Source organism: Tenrec ecaudatus, chromosome 9, assembly GCF_050624435.1.
Source record: "Tenrec ecaudatus isolate mTenEca1 chromosome 9, mTenEca1.hap1, whole genome shotgun sequence".
Lineage (NCBI taxonomy): Eukaryota > Metazoa > Chordata > Mammalia > Afrosoricida > Tenrecidae > Tenrec > Tenrec ecaudatus.
This window is the reverse complement of record NC_134538.1, coordinates 147,470,390-147,490,363: the sequence shown is the minus strand read 5'-3', so window position 1 is coordinate 147,490,363 and position 19,974 is coordinate 147,470,390. Positions and strand designations below refer to the sequence as shown.

The window sequence follows — 19,974 nt, the reverse complement described above, 5'->3', positions numbered from 1 at the left end:
ACAGACCTATGTGTATATATTTATAGGTTTAGTATTAAGGTAGCAGATGAATATTGGACCTTCCCTCAAGTACTCCCTCAATGCAAGAACACTCTGTTCTATTAAATTGGTTTTCCATGATGCCTGCCTTCCCAACACGATCACTGAAGATAAATGTGTGCATAAGCAAAGATGGTGAAGAAAGCTGATAGTGCCCAGCTAGCAAAAGATATACCATCTGGGGTCTTAAAGGCTTGAAGGTAAACAAGCGGCCATCTAGCTCAGAAGCAACAAAGCTCACATGGAAACAGCACACCAGCCTGTGTGATCATGAGGTGTCGAAGGGATCAGGTATCAGGCATCGAAGAACAAAAAATTCATATTGTGAATGAGGGCGAGTTCAGATTGGGGACCCAAAGCCCATCTGTAGGCAACTGGACATCCCCTTACAGAAGGGTTGTGGGGAGGAGACGAGCCAGTCAGGGTGCAGTGTGGCAATGATGAAACATGCAACTTTCCTCTAATTCTTAAATGCTTCCTTCCCTCCACTTTCATGATCCCAATTCTACCTTAAACTCCAACTAGACTAGAGGATGTACACTACTACAAAACTGGAAACACAGGGAATCCAGAATGATCCCTTCAGGATCAGTGGTGTGAGTGGCGATACCAGGAGGGGAGAGGGAGGTGGGATAGAAAGGGGGAACTGATAAGGATCTACATATAACCACCTCCCTGGGGGACGGGCAACAGAAAAGTGGGTGAAGGGAGACGTTGGACTGTGTAAGATATGACAAAATAATATTAATTTATAAATTATTATTAAGGGTTTATGAGGGAGGGGGGACAGGGAGGGAGGGGAAAAATCAGGAGCTGATACCAAGGGCTCAAGTAGAAAGCAAATGTTTTGAGAATGATGAGGGAAACAAATGAACAAATGTACTGGACATACAATGGATGGATGTATGGATTGTGATAAGAGTTGTATGAGCCCCCAATAAAATGATTAAAAAACAAGACTCAGTGGAACTGACCCCATGTATGTTTCACTCAGTAAGAGTGCTGGCAAGTGAGTGTTCACATTTTTAAAAAATCATTTTATCAGGGGCTGAGTGTTCACATTTAAGATATGTTCAATATCAGAAATCCACACAAAGTATGAAAAAAAGATAAGAAGACTCCTATCAAAAAGTATTTGTTTTTACCTAGTGTTTAAATCTTCTGGAGAAATCCTTCTACAAACCAGAACAGCGGCCCGAGGAGCTGCCTTGGTAAAGAGTCGGGGGCTGATAGCTCTTCTTCCTCACTGGTATGGGGCACACGTGGGAGAAGTAGCAGAATGGAGCTACAAGTGCAGACCCTCTGTGGCCCCAGGCACTGCACCACCCAGAGAGATTCCTCATTAAGACCACTTCCCTCCTTTAAGGGAATGCATGGCTGACTGCCTCTAGGAACACCTGCCTCCCTTTCCAGGAGACCAGAAGAACTGCAAGGGTGCCCAGGACCAATGCTGAGTGCTTTGATTCAAGATTGCACAGAATAATCCTGATCAAAATGAGGAGAAAGGGCAGATTGTAGTTTCCATTCCCATGGAATCTAGACTTTCTGGAGTTGTAGAGGCTGGATGAGCTCTTGACACCATTGCCCAGAGATAATCTTTACCTGAAACCTTGAACTGAAAATATGCCTGCAAACTTCTTTGAATCAACTACCCATCTACCTATCTCTCACCGAGTGACTGCCCTTCTTTTTAAGGCAGTGATTCTCAACCTTCCTAATGCCCTGACCCTTCAATACAGTTCCTTGTATTAAAACTATTTTCATTGCTACTTCATCACTAATTTTGCCACTGTTATGAATTGGGTGGCCCCTGTGAAAGGATTATTCATTCCCCCAAAGGGGTTGAGACCCACAGGTTGAGAACCGCTGTTTTAAGAGCTTTTCTGTGCGGGATCACACTGAGAGCAGTAACTTGAACGGCTAGATAGGAAGGATGTCTCAGGAAGAGCACCACAGAGACAAAGGAGGGTAAGCACTGGCTGCCCAATGTGAAGAATGTAATCAATGCCCCTGTATTGTTCGTGTAGAAATTGCTGAATTAGGCTATGATTGGAGGGGGAAGAGTTATTACAAAACAATCGAGAGAGCCCAGTTTCTCTCTTAACAGTGACTGACTGATATTGTACTAGGGCAGAAAATGCTACAGCTTTTTTTCATCAAAGGCTGTAATGCAGTCTCAGGCTGCCTAGAGCATGGGGTTGGGGGCGTGGGGGAGCGGGAAGGGAAATGGCTGGCCCAAAGGCCACAAAGTCATCAATATCTGCTAACATCACAAGTCTGAGCAAAGACAAGCAGTTCCAGCCACATTTGTGGGTAGTTAATGAAATGTCTGACCAAATATAGCAGGCTAATTTTTTAAGTCCCTAGTTTTCTATGGCCGGGGAATGATGTTATAACTGTCCGATGGCCCATTGCAGAAAGCAGGTTCCCCATCCATGGCGTGGAGGCTCCAGCAGATAGCAGTTTCCAATCAGAGGCCCTGTCATGCACACTGGGGGTGGGCTGGAAAGAGCGAGCCAGAGATATGTGATAGGTTTTAAAAGCAGGACTGGTGCTTACGGTGTCTGGAGTCTGGTGAGGTAGGAGTCAGCAGACAGGAGTGCTCGTTTGGTTGTTTTAAAGCAAGGGGCGATTGAGTGGTTTCTGCGGTCAGAAGAGGGTCCCTGAGGGAGCCAAGGGGAAAGCTGAGATACGGGCAGGCCCAGGCTTGCCTCCCAGGCAGAGGGCATCAGCACAGATTTCTGGATCTGCATCATGTGGGCAGGAATCAGGGGACCGATCAGCAAGAACATGTCCTTCTCTCGCCTCCCCTTCTGGGCTAGCCCTAACCTCATTATGTATGTCTGGGATGAACTGAAATTCACTGAAATCTGCTCTGACACGAATTTGTTCTAGAGAATTGTTTCCCAAAGTCATGCTGGGGCATCAGTTTCTCTCCCGAATACACACACTCTACACCTTGGTCACAAGTCTTAGAAGACATCTTTAAGACACCATAAAGGAACACTGCTGTTGAGTATTCTCCTGCAGTAAGCCATAGATTCTCAGAGTTTCTAGGCATTCTTAAAACATCACCTTTCTAGATAAGTCTACTGGTAGCTTCAGAAGGCACACAGAACTGCCCTGCCTGTGGCCCAAAGAAGAACCTGGCACACACCTACAGGTTGTGAGCCAACTCCAACCATCATTCACAAACCTTCAATGTCCACAACACACGCCACCAGAAAGGCCACCGCCAACTGAAGGGCTCCCATTGCTTCCTTCCCAAATCAGGTTGGGGATATTATGACATCTACCTGGCACAGGGCACACAGGAGCTTTTATAGAAACCTGAAAAGAGAAGGAGGGTCCTTCTACTCAGAAGGCACTTCCTCAGAGATAGCTCCCCCCCCTTCAGCTTCCACAAAACAGAAATGCCAGGGTGAAATGAGAACTGGAAGTCCCTGGAGAGCCATCATGGGGTAAAATATAAGGATGGTACAGACAATGATGTGCTACACTCTCTGATCTGAGCAGCTGGTGCTTCTAAAAATGGGCTAAGTCAGGAGGGTCACTAGCAAAGTGTGGGTCAGCTGCACCTCAGTCCTTCCCAATGAAAACAAAGGGGATACACAATGGAGTGGCCCAACCCTGGGACAAAACCAAGGACTTGCCAAAGAGTCCCCAAGAGCAGCATGGCTGGAGAACACATGCCAAACAGCCAAGGTCTTATCTTCCTAGGACACCAGGTAGTGAGGGAGGCAGCAGCCAGTAACAGGCAGTGGAAGTAGAAAGGAAGCCACCTTTGGGGAGTTTGGGGTATATTTGTTTTTCAAATACAAGATGGGGCTTGCGCTGGAGGCATCCTGAGGGCTGCTCAGAAGCGGATGGGGGAGAAGGGGCATTAAGCTGCACACAGCTCATTTCCGGCAGAAAGACATGCCTGAGTGCCATGAGCCCACTGCTGTCTGTCTCATCTGGCATCCCGGTGAACGCCTACCCACCGCGCCCAGAGCTCTCCTCAGAGGCATCTGAGAAAGGTTGCAGCAGATCAGGCTCTCAGAGGCCGGAGACAGCTCTCCAACGCCTGGCCAGGCAGCTGCGCCAGCCCAAGAAGTCGGCCGAGTTAAACGGCTGCCCTTACCCCAAAGCTCCCGGCATTTCCCTAAAAGGATTAATGGCCAGGCAGTGCTCTGGAAAGCCAAGTCAATGGAAGAGCACCATGGACCACGGTTGACATCCCTGGTGACGCCCACAGAGCAAAGCGGGTTCCCAGGGGTCAGAGGCAGAGAAATTATTGGAATCTCACCCTGGAGGCGAGGGCCAGGGAAAAGGGCCTGACAACAGCACCCTCCCCCGCCTCCGCCCTCACCTAGAAGGCAGCAGATGGCATTAATTTGGCCTTTGCAAAAGCATTAGATACAGCAACTCAAGAAATTTAACTTGGGAAATGAAGTCAAACTGGCTTGGTTCCGTAGACAATCACTGGAGATTGACAAGCGGTGGAGAAGGATAAGCAGAAGACCGCTAAGGGACCGTCCGGACAGTGAGAGGTGAGGTCAGCACCAAAGAAAGCCACTCTGGATTTGGGGCCTACTCAGGGTCCAGGAGCAGAGGAAGCAGCTCACTAACGAGACCTGCAGAGGACACTAGGCTGGGCAGTGGGGGAACCGTGGTGACAGAGGCGTAACATTCCAGGGCAGAGTTCAACTGGAACAAATGCAGGTAATCTATCTAGGGGCCAACAACCCCTAAGTCAGATAATACCCCAGAGACGGGCCGTGGAGAAAGAGCTCCCGAGTGCTGGAACTTGAGGAAAGTCGGGAGCAGGCTCAGGGACTGGGGAGCTCACACCAACGGAGTCAGGAGAGAAGTGGTCTGGAAAAGAAGTCAAATCCTACTTCCTCAGGCCCGGAAAGCCTAGCCAAGGTCGTGGCAAGGCTTTAAGAGGGTGGTGAGGCCATAGTCCTACTGGCAGGCAGGTGGCCTGTGTCTTTCTGGAACTTGCTTCAGCTCACTGGGGGTCAGCTTCTGGAAGATGGAACCAGGCCACTGTCCCCAAGGAAATCACCCTGACGTTCACGTGGGCCATTCCTCCCAACTCTTCCCGAGGTCTGTGCAGCTTGAGGTAGAACCTCCCAGGCTCATTCTTGACTCATCCAGTAAGCGGCCAATCGCCCTCAAGCCAGTTTTCCCAAGATCAATGGGAGAGCCATGGCTGGCTGCTAGCAGGCAAGCAACTTGTTTCAATCCTCCTGCTCAAAATGAGCACTAGACAAAAGAGGCGGTTTTCTTCTTAGAAACGATAACTTAAATTAAAAAAAAAAATAGAAAGCAATTCCAACATCTTTGCACTCATTAAACAGGACAGCACAACATAAGCAGAATGAAAAGCCGCGCCATGGCCTCACTTCCCAGAGCCATCCGAAACATGCTCTCCATGCTTACTGGCTGGTCAGGATTCAATACTCACCGGAGGCAGTGGGAACTGAGGCCAAGAGACATGACTACATTGCCCTGTCCCCTATGACTAAGGACGAGCCAGTGTACAGAGAACGGACTCCCCAAGTCACGAGTCGCGCAGACTGAACTGGCCACCCTGCACCCTGGGCCCAGCTTCAGGTTCTGTTTAAAAGCGGAGCCCATTTCCTACAGCAGCAGGTCATGGGAAACCCATCCCCTGGCACGATGACAACTCGGGCTGGCTGCGTTCTTGTCAGGAAGAGGAGGATACGCTCATCACGGGCTGGCTAGCTCCCCTCAGCCTTGCTGACCACTAAGGAGGCTTGAGGAGGAGGATCGCTATGTTCGCTGCACTTTGCGCTTGAGACTCGGGTTCTAGCCAGAGTTTATGAGGAGCAGCCCACGAGACAGAATCCAGAAAGCCACCAGTCTGACAAGCGGGCTTCTCAGCTGACACTCGGTGTGACACTCTACAGATGCTCTCTCCATCAGAATGTGACATGGTGCTAGAGGTAAATGTCACGTATCAGGGTGATGTGCTGGGCCTGAGAGCAGTCAAAGAGGCAGACTGAGCCGCGTTCTGAAGCACGTGCCCAAGTTCTAACAAGTAGTACACAGCCTGTTAATTACTCAACTTCCAGGACTCAGCAGGCCCTCGGCCACAGAGGAAGGCTGAGTGAGGCCTGCCTTGCCATGACTTGGGGCAAGTACTTTGGTCGGGTCAATTCAGTAAGAGCAGCTCAGGCGGCTGGGAATCCCTCCACTCCCAGCACTGCCCAGTGACAGTGGTCACCCAGAGTCAGAGCCTCGAGGCATGGCAGCAGCAAGACACAGCACAGAGCAGTGTGCGTCCTTGGGGCAACCAGCCACAGGGAGGAAGGACAAAAGCAAAATGTCACAAGGCTTCTCAAAGGCTCTCCTGCCAGCTGTCAGAAGTGCAAAACCAAACTCATTTCCTAATAAATATTTTCATTTCCTCCAAACACGACAAAAGGTCTCAGGTGACAGACGGGAGGGGCTGGGCAACAGTGGTTTCGGAGGCACGAGGCACCCAGCAGCAGGTGTCCCTGCTAGGTCCTGGGAATCCCAGGAAAGAGGGTAGTAGTGAAGAGCTGTATCATAGTCATTGTCATAGAAGAAGTCTACTTATCCCATGCCTCAGTTGGAGGCCCAAATTCACCCAGTCAGGGTGATGGGGCAAGTGCGTCCTTCTTCCTGTAAGGGAAAAGGGGGACAACGAGAGGCTACAAGCTCTCTGTGCATATTTGTTTCCAACACTCAGTGTCCAGCGGGGTTTGGGGTTGGGGTGGGGTGTGTGTGTGTGTTGTGACCAAGAAGGGATGTGGACCCCCACGTGAAGTCACCAGTTGCCTCACCTGGCCTCGGCCGCAAGCAGTTCGTCATAGTGCGAGGACCGCTGGTCGTCGTCCTGGCGGTACCGGATCACTGTGGCCAGACCTTTACTGACAAGCGCTTCTGCGATGTTTCTGCAACAGAACAGCAAGGCAAGTGAGCACTGCGGGTGCATACCAGGGCTCAGTCAACAGAAATAATCAACGCCCGCCGGACCCGGAGGGCCTGGCACACGTTGGCAGAGGGAGGGACACAGCAAAGATATCGAAAGCAACGAGTTGCCAGCTAAAAATCCAAATAAAAGGCTGAATCACCAAGTTCCCTGGCTCAGCACTCTCCGGGCTGGCTTGTGCAGTTGGATGCACCATCAATCTGCACGCAACACCTAGCAGCACACGTCTGTGAAAAGCCCGCACCGGGCCGGGCTGTTTATACAGTGCTACACAAACGAGCCACTACCCTCAAGACAAGTCAGGTCTACGCTACTGGGCCCACAGATCACAACTCAGCACATCAAAGCCTGCCCTACATTTCTCCAAAGCTCCTTTCTAGCCTAGTCTGTGACGAGAGAATGCCTGGTGCGTGTTTGCTGATGGCAGAGCAATGGCTTAGCAGAGGGGTGCCCTACCATGAGGGGGCATGGAAAAGGAATGAAGGGGGTTTAGGGGGGTGGTGAGAAAGGGGGGCAATGGTAGATAAAACTTTCAGATTAGACTCTGCTTCCAGCTACTCTCAAGTGCGCTGAGCATCCCATGCTGGGAGCATGAAAGGTACAGGGATGCATGCACTGGGCGGAGGCTCTTGGAAAGCTGAGCAAACGGGCTCGCATGGCCCTCCCCAAACCTCAGAGTCTGAAGCACATGGCAAACAGCCCTTTTCACAATGCCCCTGTGGTTAAGCAGAACGGGTGTGCGGTGGTTATGTCTTGCTTTGTGTCTGTCATCATTACACCAAAGGCCCCACTCAAACCATCTGGTCAGCTGCCCCTCGGGGAGGGGGATAGTAAGCAGTAAACTACTGTACCATATGCTATCATTTTGAGCTAGTGGAAACCATAGTTAACTCTTTAACCCGCTAGAGATCGGCAGAGGCTAGTGCTTTGGTGGACCCTGGAAGCTGACTAACCAGACCCTGTGCGCGCTTCGGCCAGGAGAACAAGCTTCTCGTTCTGAAGAAGCAGGGGCAAGAGATTTGTGGGTAGGGACAGGGGAAAAGATGCCGTGGCTGGTTCTCTTCTCAATACATGCCCCTCGGCTGCCTGTTTATCTGTTGCCAGCACGATATTAATATCTCCCCATCACCACAGAATTAGCACTTCTCAAAATCCACTCCCACAAAGAGGCTGCTCTGCTGGCCACCGTGTCTCCTGAGTCACTGCTGAAGCGTGCTGGCAAACACTGTCATTATCACCGAGTTGGTTTTGGCAATGGAAAGGCCACCACCACCAGATGTCTGTACGGATGCTTGGGAAAGGGGGGCGCGGGGGTTAGCCACGGGGCAGGGTCCACTTCCAGAGAGCGAGCGGGAAAAGGGGAAGAGGCAGAGGGCAATGCTACACTTGACAGGCCAAGATGTCTCAGTGACTTGAAATGCCAAAAGAACCAAGCCCTATTTGCCGTTGCCTTTGCTGTGCATTGGCATTTGACAGTCGGTGCGGTGTGCGCAGGAACCAGAGGAGAGAGCTGGGACGGCAGAGCGGGCACAGCAAAGGCTTCTTTCTGTGTGGAAAGTAAGAGCGCACCACGCTGATAGAAGACACTTTCAGGAGCCACCCCTGTTAATGCAAGGCCCAATCCCAGCCCCAACTCCACCCTCACCCCCCCCCCACCCCGTCTCCATTCTTCCCTTCTTTATCCTCTAGGCAAAAGTCCTCCAAGTGCTGGGGCCTGCAGCCCCCAGAATTGCCAAGTATTTCCCAATCACTCTACCCGCCCACTATCCTCCCCTCCTGTCCCGCCCCCTAGAGCTTCCTGTCTCAGCAGCATCCTTTTAGCTGTGTCATCCCTAATCACGGAGCCCCTGGAGGAACGGCAGTGGTGTATCATGGCCGTCATTTATTGGACATTTACCAAGTGCCAGGCTAAGAATTCCACCATGTGCATAGTGTGCTTGGTGCATGCTCCCCTCCGACAAGTCTTCACACCACAAGGTAACGACTGGCTTTCTACCTTTCCAGCAGGGCCAGGTCTTTCTTGCTTATTACCCTGGTCCTAGAAATACAGTTCTACAAACAAAATGATTGGTTCCCAAACTTATTTCTCCTACCATGCCCCTTTAAGGGAAAAAACCTCCCTGCTCACTGGCAGTTAAAAAACGAGTAGCTCTCTTCTTCAACAGACCCCCAAATCATCCAGCGCCTCCCAGAGGGCAGTATCACGCACTTGGGAAACAATGCTTTAAATAAATCATCTCTAAAGGGGCATGTACTGAATCATTCCAGTCATTTAGGATAAACGTGATTTTTTAAAAGTTGTCAAGATGCTTTCAACTTTGTTTTAGGAAGCCCTGAACGTTTTCAGATGCCTGCATTATCAAAAACAAAAAAACAAAACCAACCCTAATTGTTGGACAAGACAGCGCCGGGACCATATTCATCGACCTCAGCTTGCCCAGCAGAGAGCTGAAGACAAACGTTTACCAGCATTCACCTCGCTCATTTCGACTACCTACGACCTGCACTGAAAATGAGAACGAAAGGAAGACAGGGAATTATTAGCCTAGATTAATTTCTTTTGCCTGCTAAGAAAAGGCCAGGTACCAGCTCATCCATCTGTGCCGCTCACCCCCACCTCGAACTGGACACGGACACTAGTGCGCTGACTAAGTGTCCAGCAACCCTGCGGGGCAGAACAGAGTTTCTGAGACGAAATCTTCAGGGGAGCTGACAGTTCCCTCCTTCTCCAAGAGTGACTCATGGATCTGAACGGACTCTAGATTGATCAGAGGCTCAGTGCGGAACCCGCTACCTTACCAGAGCTGCTAATCCGAAGAAGGTGCAGCATTACATTGTGAGCCATGACGTTATGTCGCTTTAAACAAATTTGCAAGTTCTGCTTTCTTGTGTGTATCAGTAATTCTACTCCAATTACACATGTCTGACACGAGTGGATAATTCACAATCGGCATCTTAAAAGGCATCTAACAGACTTGGGAGTCTAACAGAAAGCTATCTCTCTCCGAATCAGCTAGAAGCACAAAGAGAATGAGTGCTGGGATTGAAATGGCTTCTCCAAATTCAAAGGGAAATTTAGGGAGAACTGTTGGAGGAGAGCCATTGTCACTGAGGCCCGCCCCATCACATGTCCCTGACAGAACCATGAGCGACCCAGATCTCACACACAGACTTTGTTGAAAGAGCTACAAGTAGTTGACATCTCCCATCTTCCTCACACAGACTTTGTTGAAAGAGCTACAAGTAGTTGACATCTCCCATCTCCCTCCAGAGACAGCAGTCTGTTAACAAGCTCCTTGTTCTCATTGTAAGATGCTTATGAAGTCCTGGGGCTCATTTTCTGCCAACATAGAGAAAAAGGGGTTCTCCATGAAAAGGAATCACAAGAGTTCCATTTAGCAGGCTACAATTATTTGCTCACATTTTGGTGGGCTTTCTCAGACATCCCCAACTACCACGAGATCGAAAGTACAGACAATATGAGGCATTCTAGTCCCATAAACCGGCTCCGAAACCCACAGGGTAGTTCTAGCCTGTCCGAGCGACTCTACCCAGCAGTGAGCTACGCTTACAGAAAAACTGCCTGAACCATGACAGAATATGCCCACTCTTGACTCACTAGAGAGGATGTGGTCAACCTGGGTCTTAACTTGAACATACCAGTACCACCAACCCACAAACTGAGGCTTTTTCTTGTTGAACTTGTATATGGCCCCAGGAAAGATCAGTGGCTAGAAGTGTGTTTGATTAATGAAGCAGAGTCAGCAAAAACAAGGGGTACCCTCATCAAGATGGATCAACACAGTAGCAACACAGTGGCCACACACAGACAAACCTCACGAAATTGGGCGAGAGCTGGGTGAAGTATGGTTCTGCTATCCATAAACTAGTCATGAGTCAGGGCAGAGCAACCCGTACAGCCTACTCAATGTTATCGACTGTCTCAATACGACCTGGGTCGGAATCAGGCATACATGTAGTTGCGGTGCAGCCGCTTTAGTGTGAAGGGTGCATTAGCCGTTCCTTTGACTACCGTGGCCTTCACTCCCCAGGAGAGCCAAGGTCTAGTTATTTCGTACATTCTCTCCATTTTGGTCGGTCTGGTGGTTCTAGATGACTGGATGTCAGTTAGGAAATCTGTGGCGGGAACTTCACACAATTGATGATGCCTTGCTCCTTCTGCCTCCTATTAAATGATGCATTGTTTACGGATGAGGTTTATTTCAACCACTCAATTAGGCTCCCCCCAGGGTGAGACCATCAGCCTTCTCCCCTGTAAATGTACTCTGTTCCTCTGCACAGTGAATAGATAGAGTCTGAGACATTTGAACGGCCCTCTCATCAAATTCCAAGTCTTTCATCCAAGCCTCTGTTAATATCAGTGACCATTGGCTTATAAATCCACTATCATTCATATTGAAGCTCCAATCATTCCCAATTTTCCCAGTGGGTGCACCATAAAGCTGGCTTTTGTGACCTTTGGAAATATCCTTGGGATAGCTAGGTTTATTGTGCCACCTGGCCAATAGCAACATGTGGGATTAATCAAGTTGCAGTTTGATTGGAGGGCCAGGAGATCAATGGCTCTGCAAGGCCTACCCCCCTCTCTCTTGCTCTCTGGTGATTAGACCAGCATGGCCACTATAGCTACTTCTCTGCCTCAACCTGTGAGCTACATTACCTGTGGGCCAAGCCAACTTGTGGAACATGTTACTAGAGCTTGAGGCTCCATTTAGACCTACTTTGCCACACTGCTGGTACGTACACTGCTTGAGCTTGAGGCTGGTGGATCCTGTCGTTTTGAACTGCTTGAGTGTGATATCCCAGCAGGGACTGCTTCACTAAATTCCTGACTGTTGCTGACCCACCCTGCTGTTTACTGCCTGTGGACAAACTCTGCCTGCCTTGCCTGAGGAAGGACCCTGCTATTTGCTTCCTTAACCTTAGACCCAGGAGCCCATGAGTTGAAGAACTTCCTGCATATTAACTATTTCACAGAATTGGGTTGAACTGAGCCTTCTGTACTGATGTGTGGACTAATTAACTGTTTTATTCGTTCTTGCTGTAAAAACCTATCTATCTATCTATCAAATCATAAGTGTCCTGGTTTTGTTTCTTTATAGAACCTTGCCTAATGCAATCCCCATCATCCCATGGAGCACATCCTTGCTTTCTGATTTAAGAGGTTCCAGGCTTATCATGTACTGTCTTCCCCAACACTGAAATGAGTTCCTTATCTACAGAGCTCCTTGGAGAGTAAAATGGGATTTAGAAGCCAAGATCTGGCTGCTAGTATGCTCACTGCTAGTAGGATGCTGCTGCTTTCAGGCCTTCTCTGTGGACAGAGCTAGAGAATACGCACAAGCAATACATTACAACCAGTATACAGGCACAGACGCTTATGCACCCACACTTGCCGTTATTTTGACATCTATTTGTTACAATACAAAACACGGGTTGAGTCAGTGCCAGTGTTTCTCTCCAGTCTGTGGCCGAGAGGCCCCCTGAAATCCAGCATGGCTGTCTCAGCCCAAGCTCTGCTTCCCATCAGTTACTCGAGTTGATGACCAAGTACAGCCGGGATGCTAGGGCAGGCCTGTTGCTGGGAGACAGGGAGGGGCTCCTGTGGTGGCAACGCTAGCGCAACGATTCCCAGTCGGTTCCGGAGATCCTTCCTTCCTGAGAACCGTCCCAGTTTGGCTTTTCCTATCCAACCTTTCTTCACTTTCTCTCTCCTCCACAGAGTTAGACCTGCATTGCAGCCTCAGCAATCTCCAGCCTCGCCCCTGCCCACTGTTCTCTGAAGACTCTCCTCCATTGAATCCAACCTTGCCATCTGCTTCTTGGAGAACACGAACCAACATACCATGAGCTCACACAACGACGCCTCTAGGCCAACACTACAAGCTTCATTCATTCCAGTTTGCTTCCTACCCATACTTGTAACTACCTTCCCTGGCAATGCAGAGCCCAGCTCTGTAACACTCTAACACGACCAATCACGTGGTTGGTAACTGAGCCTGCATCACTGCTGCCACGCCCCCCTTGGGGGAGACTCAGGCTCTAACACTGTCACTGAGCCGCCTACCCACGTGGATGCTCTTCTCTATTGACTTGGCCTCTGCCATGCTGTGCTGATACCCCACACCAGGAGAACCCCTCTGGCTGGTGTTCACTTTGCTCTGGGCCAACAACTTTGAAGACTGAGTTGTGTTTCCCCCATCCCCTAAACACCTTCCACTACACTTCTCCTGAAAGCCAAACTAGGCAGGGGCAGGGAGAGGTTATCAAGGAGGCTTCAAATGGGTTCTGCAAGTGTCCGGCCAGTGATACTCATAGCAAGGATAATACGTATTTCAACAAGGACAATAAAAGGACCACTCTTTTCTCTCTCTCTCTCTCTCTCTCTCTCTCTCTCTCTCTCTCTCTCTCTCTGATAGAGGCATTCTGCCATGATCTGGTGTCTATCTATACAGTGAATTTAAAGAGAATATGCCACTTGATAAAACAGAGCCTGGCTTAGATGAATAAAGCCACCAAGGGGGAGGGGGGATCACAGAATAACTGTTTCTCTCTCACACCTCCTTCATTCTCTGTCTGAAAAAGGGTAACAGGTAACTGTCAATGGCCCTGGCTCATCAATCTCATTTATCATGCTATTTGAATTTAATATTTCCCACTTAAAAATCATCTACATTTTATCAGTTGCTGAAGTGTCCATGGAGATTACAAAAGCAGAATTTTTTTCCTAAAGGCAAACACTCAGGTGGGTGGAAATTCAGTAGAAAGTAAACCTGCAAGAAATGCCTCTGCAATATTTTGCCGAGGACGTTAGAGGAAAGGGCTGGAGGACAGAATCGTGGCACGATTCAATTATAATTGTCATGGTCTTGACAGTACAGGGATGCCTATCACACATGTGCACGCATATACAGACACACAGCATACACTCATGCCACACACAATCGTTGTATAAATAACTCCACACTCTGAGCAAAAAAATGTGCCCCGGGGCCTTTTCCTGCGGAGGAACAAGTCACATGTAGCCTGGTCATCTCTGACCCTCAAGTGCTCCAGGATCTTGCATGTGTGCTACCCCCTCTACAAGGACAGGCATCCCCACCACGCAGAGTGGAGACCCCAGCTACTAAGGTGTCAGTACCGGGTGCAAGTGCACTACGGGGCTGACCTCATTCACCCCCGGTGGGCTCTTCAGGGGCTGTTTGTCTGCAGGCTGAACTGCTGGGAAGCTACAGGGTCCTAATGGATTTCTTTGCAACTAGATTAGTAACAAATACAGAGCATTAGAATATCATCTTTTCCCTGCTCCTGTGGGCCCACACTCACCAAGACAGTAAAAAATGTGGTAGTGGTGGTGGGTTGAGTTTGCCCAATGGCATTCAGGGTCCCGAGCGAGGATTCTTTCAGATCTTCTCTAGAACTTCACACCAAGACCTCTAACATTCCTGATCTTTGAGGTAGGTACCTGGCAATTTCAGGCTTTAGATAACACTTGGATTTTACAGGCTGGTAAACAAACAACAAAAAAACCCAACCCTATAAAGGGCAAGAGAGAAAGTTGAGACCAGAGTGATGGAGAGGTGATGGACAAGCATGAGAAAAAGTCTCCCCAAACATTAAGTAGTTTCCAAAAGCTAGCCTGGATGTCACCTGTACTTTTCCCAACTCAATTTCCATGGGCTGAATTCTACTTTCCCCTCCACCTACAACCAGGAGCGTCCCACTTGAGCAAGCAGCCTCTGTCGATGCATCTCTGGGCGCAGTGTAAAGACATCAATAACCAGAAAGGGCCGAGGCGGCCAGCATGCTTTATAGATTTGCTCAATTTCCCTCCCACTGTCTCCCCTTATTTTCTCACTTCCCCCTTGAACCTGTGTATTTCTAAAAATGTCTCAAAATTGATTGTTTTTATTATTTGGGAAATCTTTGTGCTTAAGATGTCTGTTTCTAATTAACAGGCCCCGTCACCAGGAGGGACATGATGCCCTGGTGGCAGGGCACTGTGGAGCAAGCACTGAACTGCTAGCCGCAGAGCAGGCGGTTCAAACCCACTGCCTGCTCCCAGAGAGACTGACAAAGGCCAAGACACCCTACATGGGACAGGAATGAGTCGGACTCAAATCGATGGCTGTGGTTCGGGATCTGGGTGGGTCACCATGGTCACCACTAGAGGACCTGGGCAGTGGCTGGGCTCCTTTCCAGCACTCATCACACAACTCACACACAGAGAGGAAGATTCAAAGCTGAAATGTGCCCAGCCCAGTTTAGCAATGAGGGTGATGGGGAGGTGGGGGGGTGGGGTGAAGAGGGCACGAGTCAATGCTTATCAGAACCAGGGCTATTTGAAGGTACTTGGAATCTTAAGGGCAGGGCATCTCTGCTCCAGGCTCTGGGAGTCCAGGATAACTGCCTTTGACAACCCACCAACTCCACAGTGGCCATGGCAACAGAAGGCCTAGCATGACCCACAGAAAGCAGTCAGCCAGACTCCCAGATGGGCGAGTATGGAAGGGAGCTGCTCTGAATAGCCTTAGAAGCAAATAGAACATTTAACAAAGTGTTTTCCCAAACAACACACAGCAGTAAGCTTTCAGAATATGTATGAGGGGGGCTTCAAACAGCTCGTGGAAAAACCCCGCCATCTTTTGGAGCACACGTCAGCGAGTCTATACAGCCTAAACCTGCCCTGACAAGGGGGTGTTTTCTGGAGATCATGGTTGAGACCAAAGACTGTATGCTTTCTCTGTGTGATTTATTGAGTCCTCGCCATTCTTTCTCCTGGGAGAGGAAGTGGAAAGAAAATGATGAAGACAGCTACGAACCTAGTCCAGTGTTCAGAACACAGAGAGAAACGGATGGAGGCACATAAACAAGGCCAGTAGAAATGTGAAAGCTGGAAGAAGGAAGAGAGCGAAAGGGAAAGAAGGGAGGAGAGAACAAGGGGTGTGTGTGTGTGTGTGTGTGTGTGTGTGTGTGTGTGTGTGTGTGAGTGGGGGTGTGTGTGTGTGTGTGTGAGTGTGTGGTGGGGTGGTGGTGGGGTAGTTTATGAAGGTATCACTGTTTTGTACACAAATCCTTACTCCTTACAACACTTACCCACCTGGGATTCCATTCATCTCTAATAGACTTCCTCCTGAGATCTGGCTACCCTCTGCTTATCAGCACTCCTGGGTTTCAGAAGATGAGCGAAAGGCACAGCCATTTTAATCAAACTTAGCTGCCGGCTCAATTCTGACTCCCAGAGACACCATATAACAGGGCAGAACTGCTCCCCCGGGGTGTTTCCAAGACTAACTCTTTTAAAAAAAATCATGTTATTGGGGGCTCGTACAAGACTTATCACAATCCATACATCCATCCATTGTGTCAAGCACATTTGTACATAGATGAAGACTAACTCTTTATAGGAGTAGAAAGCCTTATCTTTCTTCCCCTTGGAGTTGGCTGGTGGTTTCGAACTGCTGACCTTATATAACCATGATGCTACCGGGGTTCCTCACAGCTATTGTGGAACTTGGATGTTAGGAGATTGATGAAGAGATATTACTTCATATCCAATCTCCTAAGAGCAGCCCATCCCCTCCTCCAAAGTGTCTCGGAGCCTTGCCATCCCCATGGCCTTATTGCTGTTCATGCCCTATTCCCGGGCGAACCCACCCCAGGGCTCCCGAGAGGGCAGCTTAGCAGGTGGACGAAAATAAGACACAAAGCTGCTTGGAAAAGGCAGAGTCAAATGCTCAGTCCCTTTCATAAATCTGGCTAGTAGAGAGTTCAGTGCTGAAAGGGGCAGCTTAACATCAAACCGTTTTATCAAAGATTTATGTTTATTAAGCAGACGATTTTATTCTGCCCCCAGGATTTTGGCAGCACTGTAATCTTATCGCCACCTCTTCTTGGTGAGTTTCCTTTATTGGGCAATACCAACGGTCATGGCTTTGTCAAACAAATAGAACCGTGGCTCCGATGCGCCAGCTCTGCTCTGAGCCCCTTCGACCCCCAAGTCAGCAGCGTTTTGGAGTTATTAGGACAATGATGAACCTTGCCTGAGAGACGAGGGGCACATTACATATGAGGTAATAAAACAATGCCGCCTTCAAATATAGAATACTTTCCCCAACCTCCACACCTCAAAATCAGACAGACAGAAAACACTGAAGGAAAACAAGGACTGTTCCACAGGAAGAAGCTGTATGGACCGACGCCAAGCGCCTGGGTTCTGAAGGACAGACATGGCGCGTGTCTAAGTGACACTCTCTGTAGGAAAAACATGCTTCTTTCCCAGAAGGAGACAAATTAATCCTTCAAACCCAATTAAGGTAACCAATTAAATATTAGCTCTGGCTGGGAGAAAATAAACTGTCTAACAAATATGTACTTTCTATCCAGCCAAACTGGTCCGCTCACTGCAAAATAATCCACCTTGCCAACGACTTGCAGGACACGTGAATCTGCCTGCGTCATCATGCAGGCCTCCTCACTTCACAAACAAACCTCTGCCCTAGAAGCAGCTTTTCTCCCGACAATCCTCACTGCAGGCTGGTGAGTTCCCAGGAACCCCCTGATCCCCGAATCTGCCTCAAGCGGAGGCTGAATGTGCTGCAACCCTTGAGGACCCATCGGTAGCATCCCCACCCCTCCCCGTTAGTTTCCTTCCTCTCCATACCAAGGGAGGATCCCACCGATCATTCAGACCCAGCCTGGCCGCCCCGGCCTCTTTGCAACTGGCCAATCCCCAACCTGGGATGTTTAATCGCTGACTCTACACAGGGCTGGTAAGGAGCATATTCACAAACTCATCACTGATCACAATATGGAGAGAACACTAGCTTCCTATCTGACGATGAAGGGGAGAGGAAGAGAGAGTGAAGAGGTGGGGATGGGGAAAAGGGTAAAGCAGGGTGCAGAGAGAAGAACAAGGTGGGGCTAGAGATGGAAAGCTACTGAGCACCGTATAGAATGCTTTATCCTCGCCGCCGCAGCGAACCTTCCACACAAAGCCCCCGCTCTTCTGTCCGTCTGCCATGCTGTGGGAGGGTGCACCTTGCGGAGACACTGGGGAATACCTGCAGGGGCACCGAGGGTGAACAGGTTTCAGCAGAACTTCCAGATTAAGAGAATCTAGGTAGAAACCAAAAAGGGAAAACTCACGGCCACCGAGTCCGTGCTGACTCATAGGGACCCTGAAGGAGAAGGTAGAGCTGCCCCGTTCAATTTCCCGGACTGTAGCTCTGTAACAGGACTAGAAAACCTTATCTTTCTCCTAATGAGCAGCTGGTGGTTTTGAACTGCTGACCTTGAAGTCGGCAGCCCGAAGAGTAACCACATGGTGATTTACCCCTAAAAGCCAGAGCCAGTGAAAATCACAAGTAGTAAAACATTGCCTGGTGTAGCACCTGAAGAGGAGTCCTTTAGTTTAAAAGGCCATTTGATATCTGACGCAAGAAAAGTTGTCTCCTCAGAGGTGACCTTGATGAGGTAGATGGAGTACAACATGCTTGGTAAAGGACCAGGGAAGAACAGACCTGAAAAGAGGATTGACAGATACAGTGGCTAGAGCAATGGGCTCAAATTCTACAGTAATGATTGTGAGGATAACAGAGAACTGAGCAACGTTTTGTTCTGATGACCTGGGAAACGCAACAACCATCTTTACAAAACCCCAGTGGGGTCACAACTGTTATCACCCCACTAATAAAGTTCCAAAGTATCAGAGCTGTAACTAACCAGGATGGCTACACCAAGAGACCTGGAATGAAAATAAACTAGTCAATCATCCCATCCAGCCCCTAAGCTGCAGCCGTCCAATGACAGAGAACTTCAGATTGAACGAACTGGGAATCTACTTCAGGGTGCCAGCTCCATGGGTCTTTCTAGCAGTACAGAGATGGTTAGAACAAATGCCTTCTGCAAGAAGGGTACGTCGTTTCAAATTTGCCACAAATTATCCTGTTGGCAAATGGCAGGGCCCAGATTAGGAGCCAAGCTTTCAGATTCCAAATCGTTTTCTTTCAACTGCACGGTGTCACAAATGTACAGGGGAGCAGACTATTCCACAATCCAGCCTTTACCTATCTTCCTAACCTTATGTCGCCTTTATGCGCTTGAAAGCTGGAGAACAAATAAGGAAGAGCCGAGAAGAATTCACGGATGTTGGTCAAGTGCACTGCCAGAAGAACAAAGGGGTCTGTGACGGAGGAGTCCAACAGGGAGGGCAGCGCTTCCTCTCCCGAACTTTGGACACGTTTCTCAGGAGAGGCCAGTCCCGGAAAAGCGCATCACAGTTGACAAATTCGAGGGTCACTGAAAGAGAGGAAGCTATCCTCAACCAGACAGAAGACAGCAACAGTGGGCTCACACAGAACAGCATGATGCAGGGCAGTGTCCTCTTGGACAAACGAGCCCATGACATGGAACCAAGTTAACGGCCCTTAACAACTCTTTGTCAATTAAATATGCTCTTTATTTAGTCTTTGTTGTTGTTTTAACTGCATTTTGGGTAAAAGTTTATGTAGGCAATTAAGTTCCCACATAGTAATTTTTACCCATATTGTTCCATGACCCTGGTTACATTTCTCATTATTAACATTTTTCTCCCCTTTATCAACATTCTGGCTGTCCAGTTTCCTTTAATATAGCTCCCTTGCCCACCCACACACACAGCCTGCCCCTCGCCTTTTCATCGTTGCTCTGTGGTAAACATCAACCAGTTGTCATCACAGAGCTGGATACTTAAAAGGCGCACAATACACATGGGTGATACTGTTTACTGCCTGCGTTAATCAATATTTTGACTAAAAGATGCCTCTGAGAGTGACTTCCATTTCAAACCCAAAGGCTATCTGTGGACAATAGTCTTGGGGGATGCGCTAGTCTTTATCCATACAGTAAGCCTGGCCTTTCTGAGAAACAGTAAGTTCTTTTCTATATTCCGTGCCCCTCCCCCACCC

At 49.0% G+C, this 19,974-nt stretch overlaps 1 protein-coding gene across 1 annotated transcript in view; it reads right to left on the bottom strand.

The window, feature by feature from the left end:
• SND1 (staphylococcal nuclease and tudor domain containing 1) overlaps positions 1-19,974 on the bottom strand; it is a 484,534-nt gene that overhangs the window by 203,018 nt on the left and 261,542 nt on the right. The window contains exon 13 of the mRNA XM_075558633.1: positions 6,858-6,968. Within this exon, the coding sequence (XP_075414748.1) occupies positions 6,858-6,968 (111 nt within the window). The remainder of the gene's footprint in view (positions 1-6,857; positions 6,969-19,974) is intronic.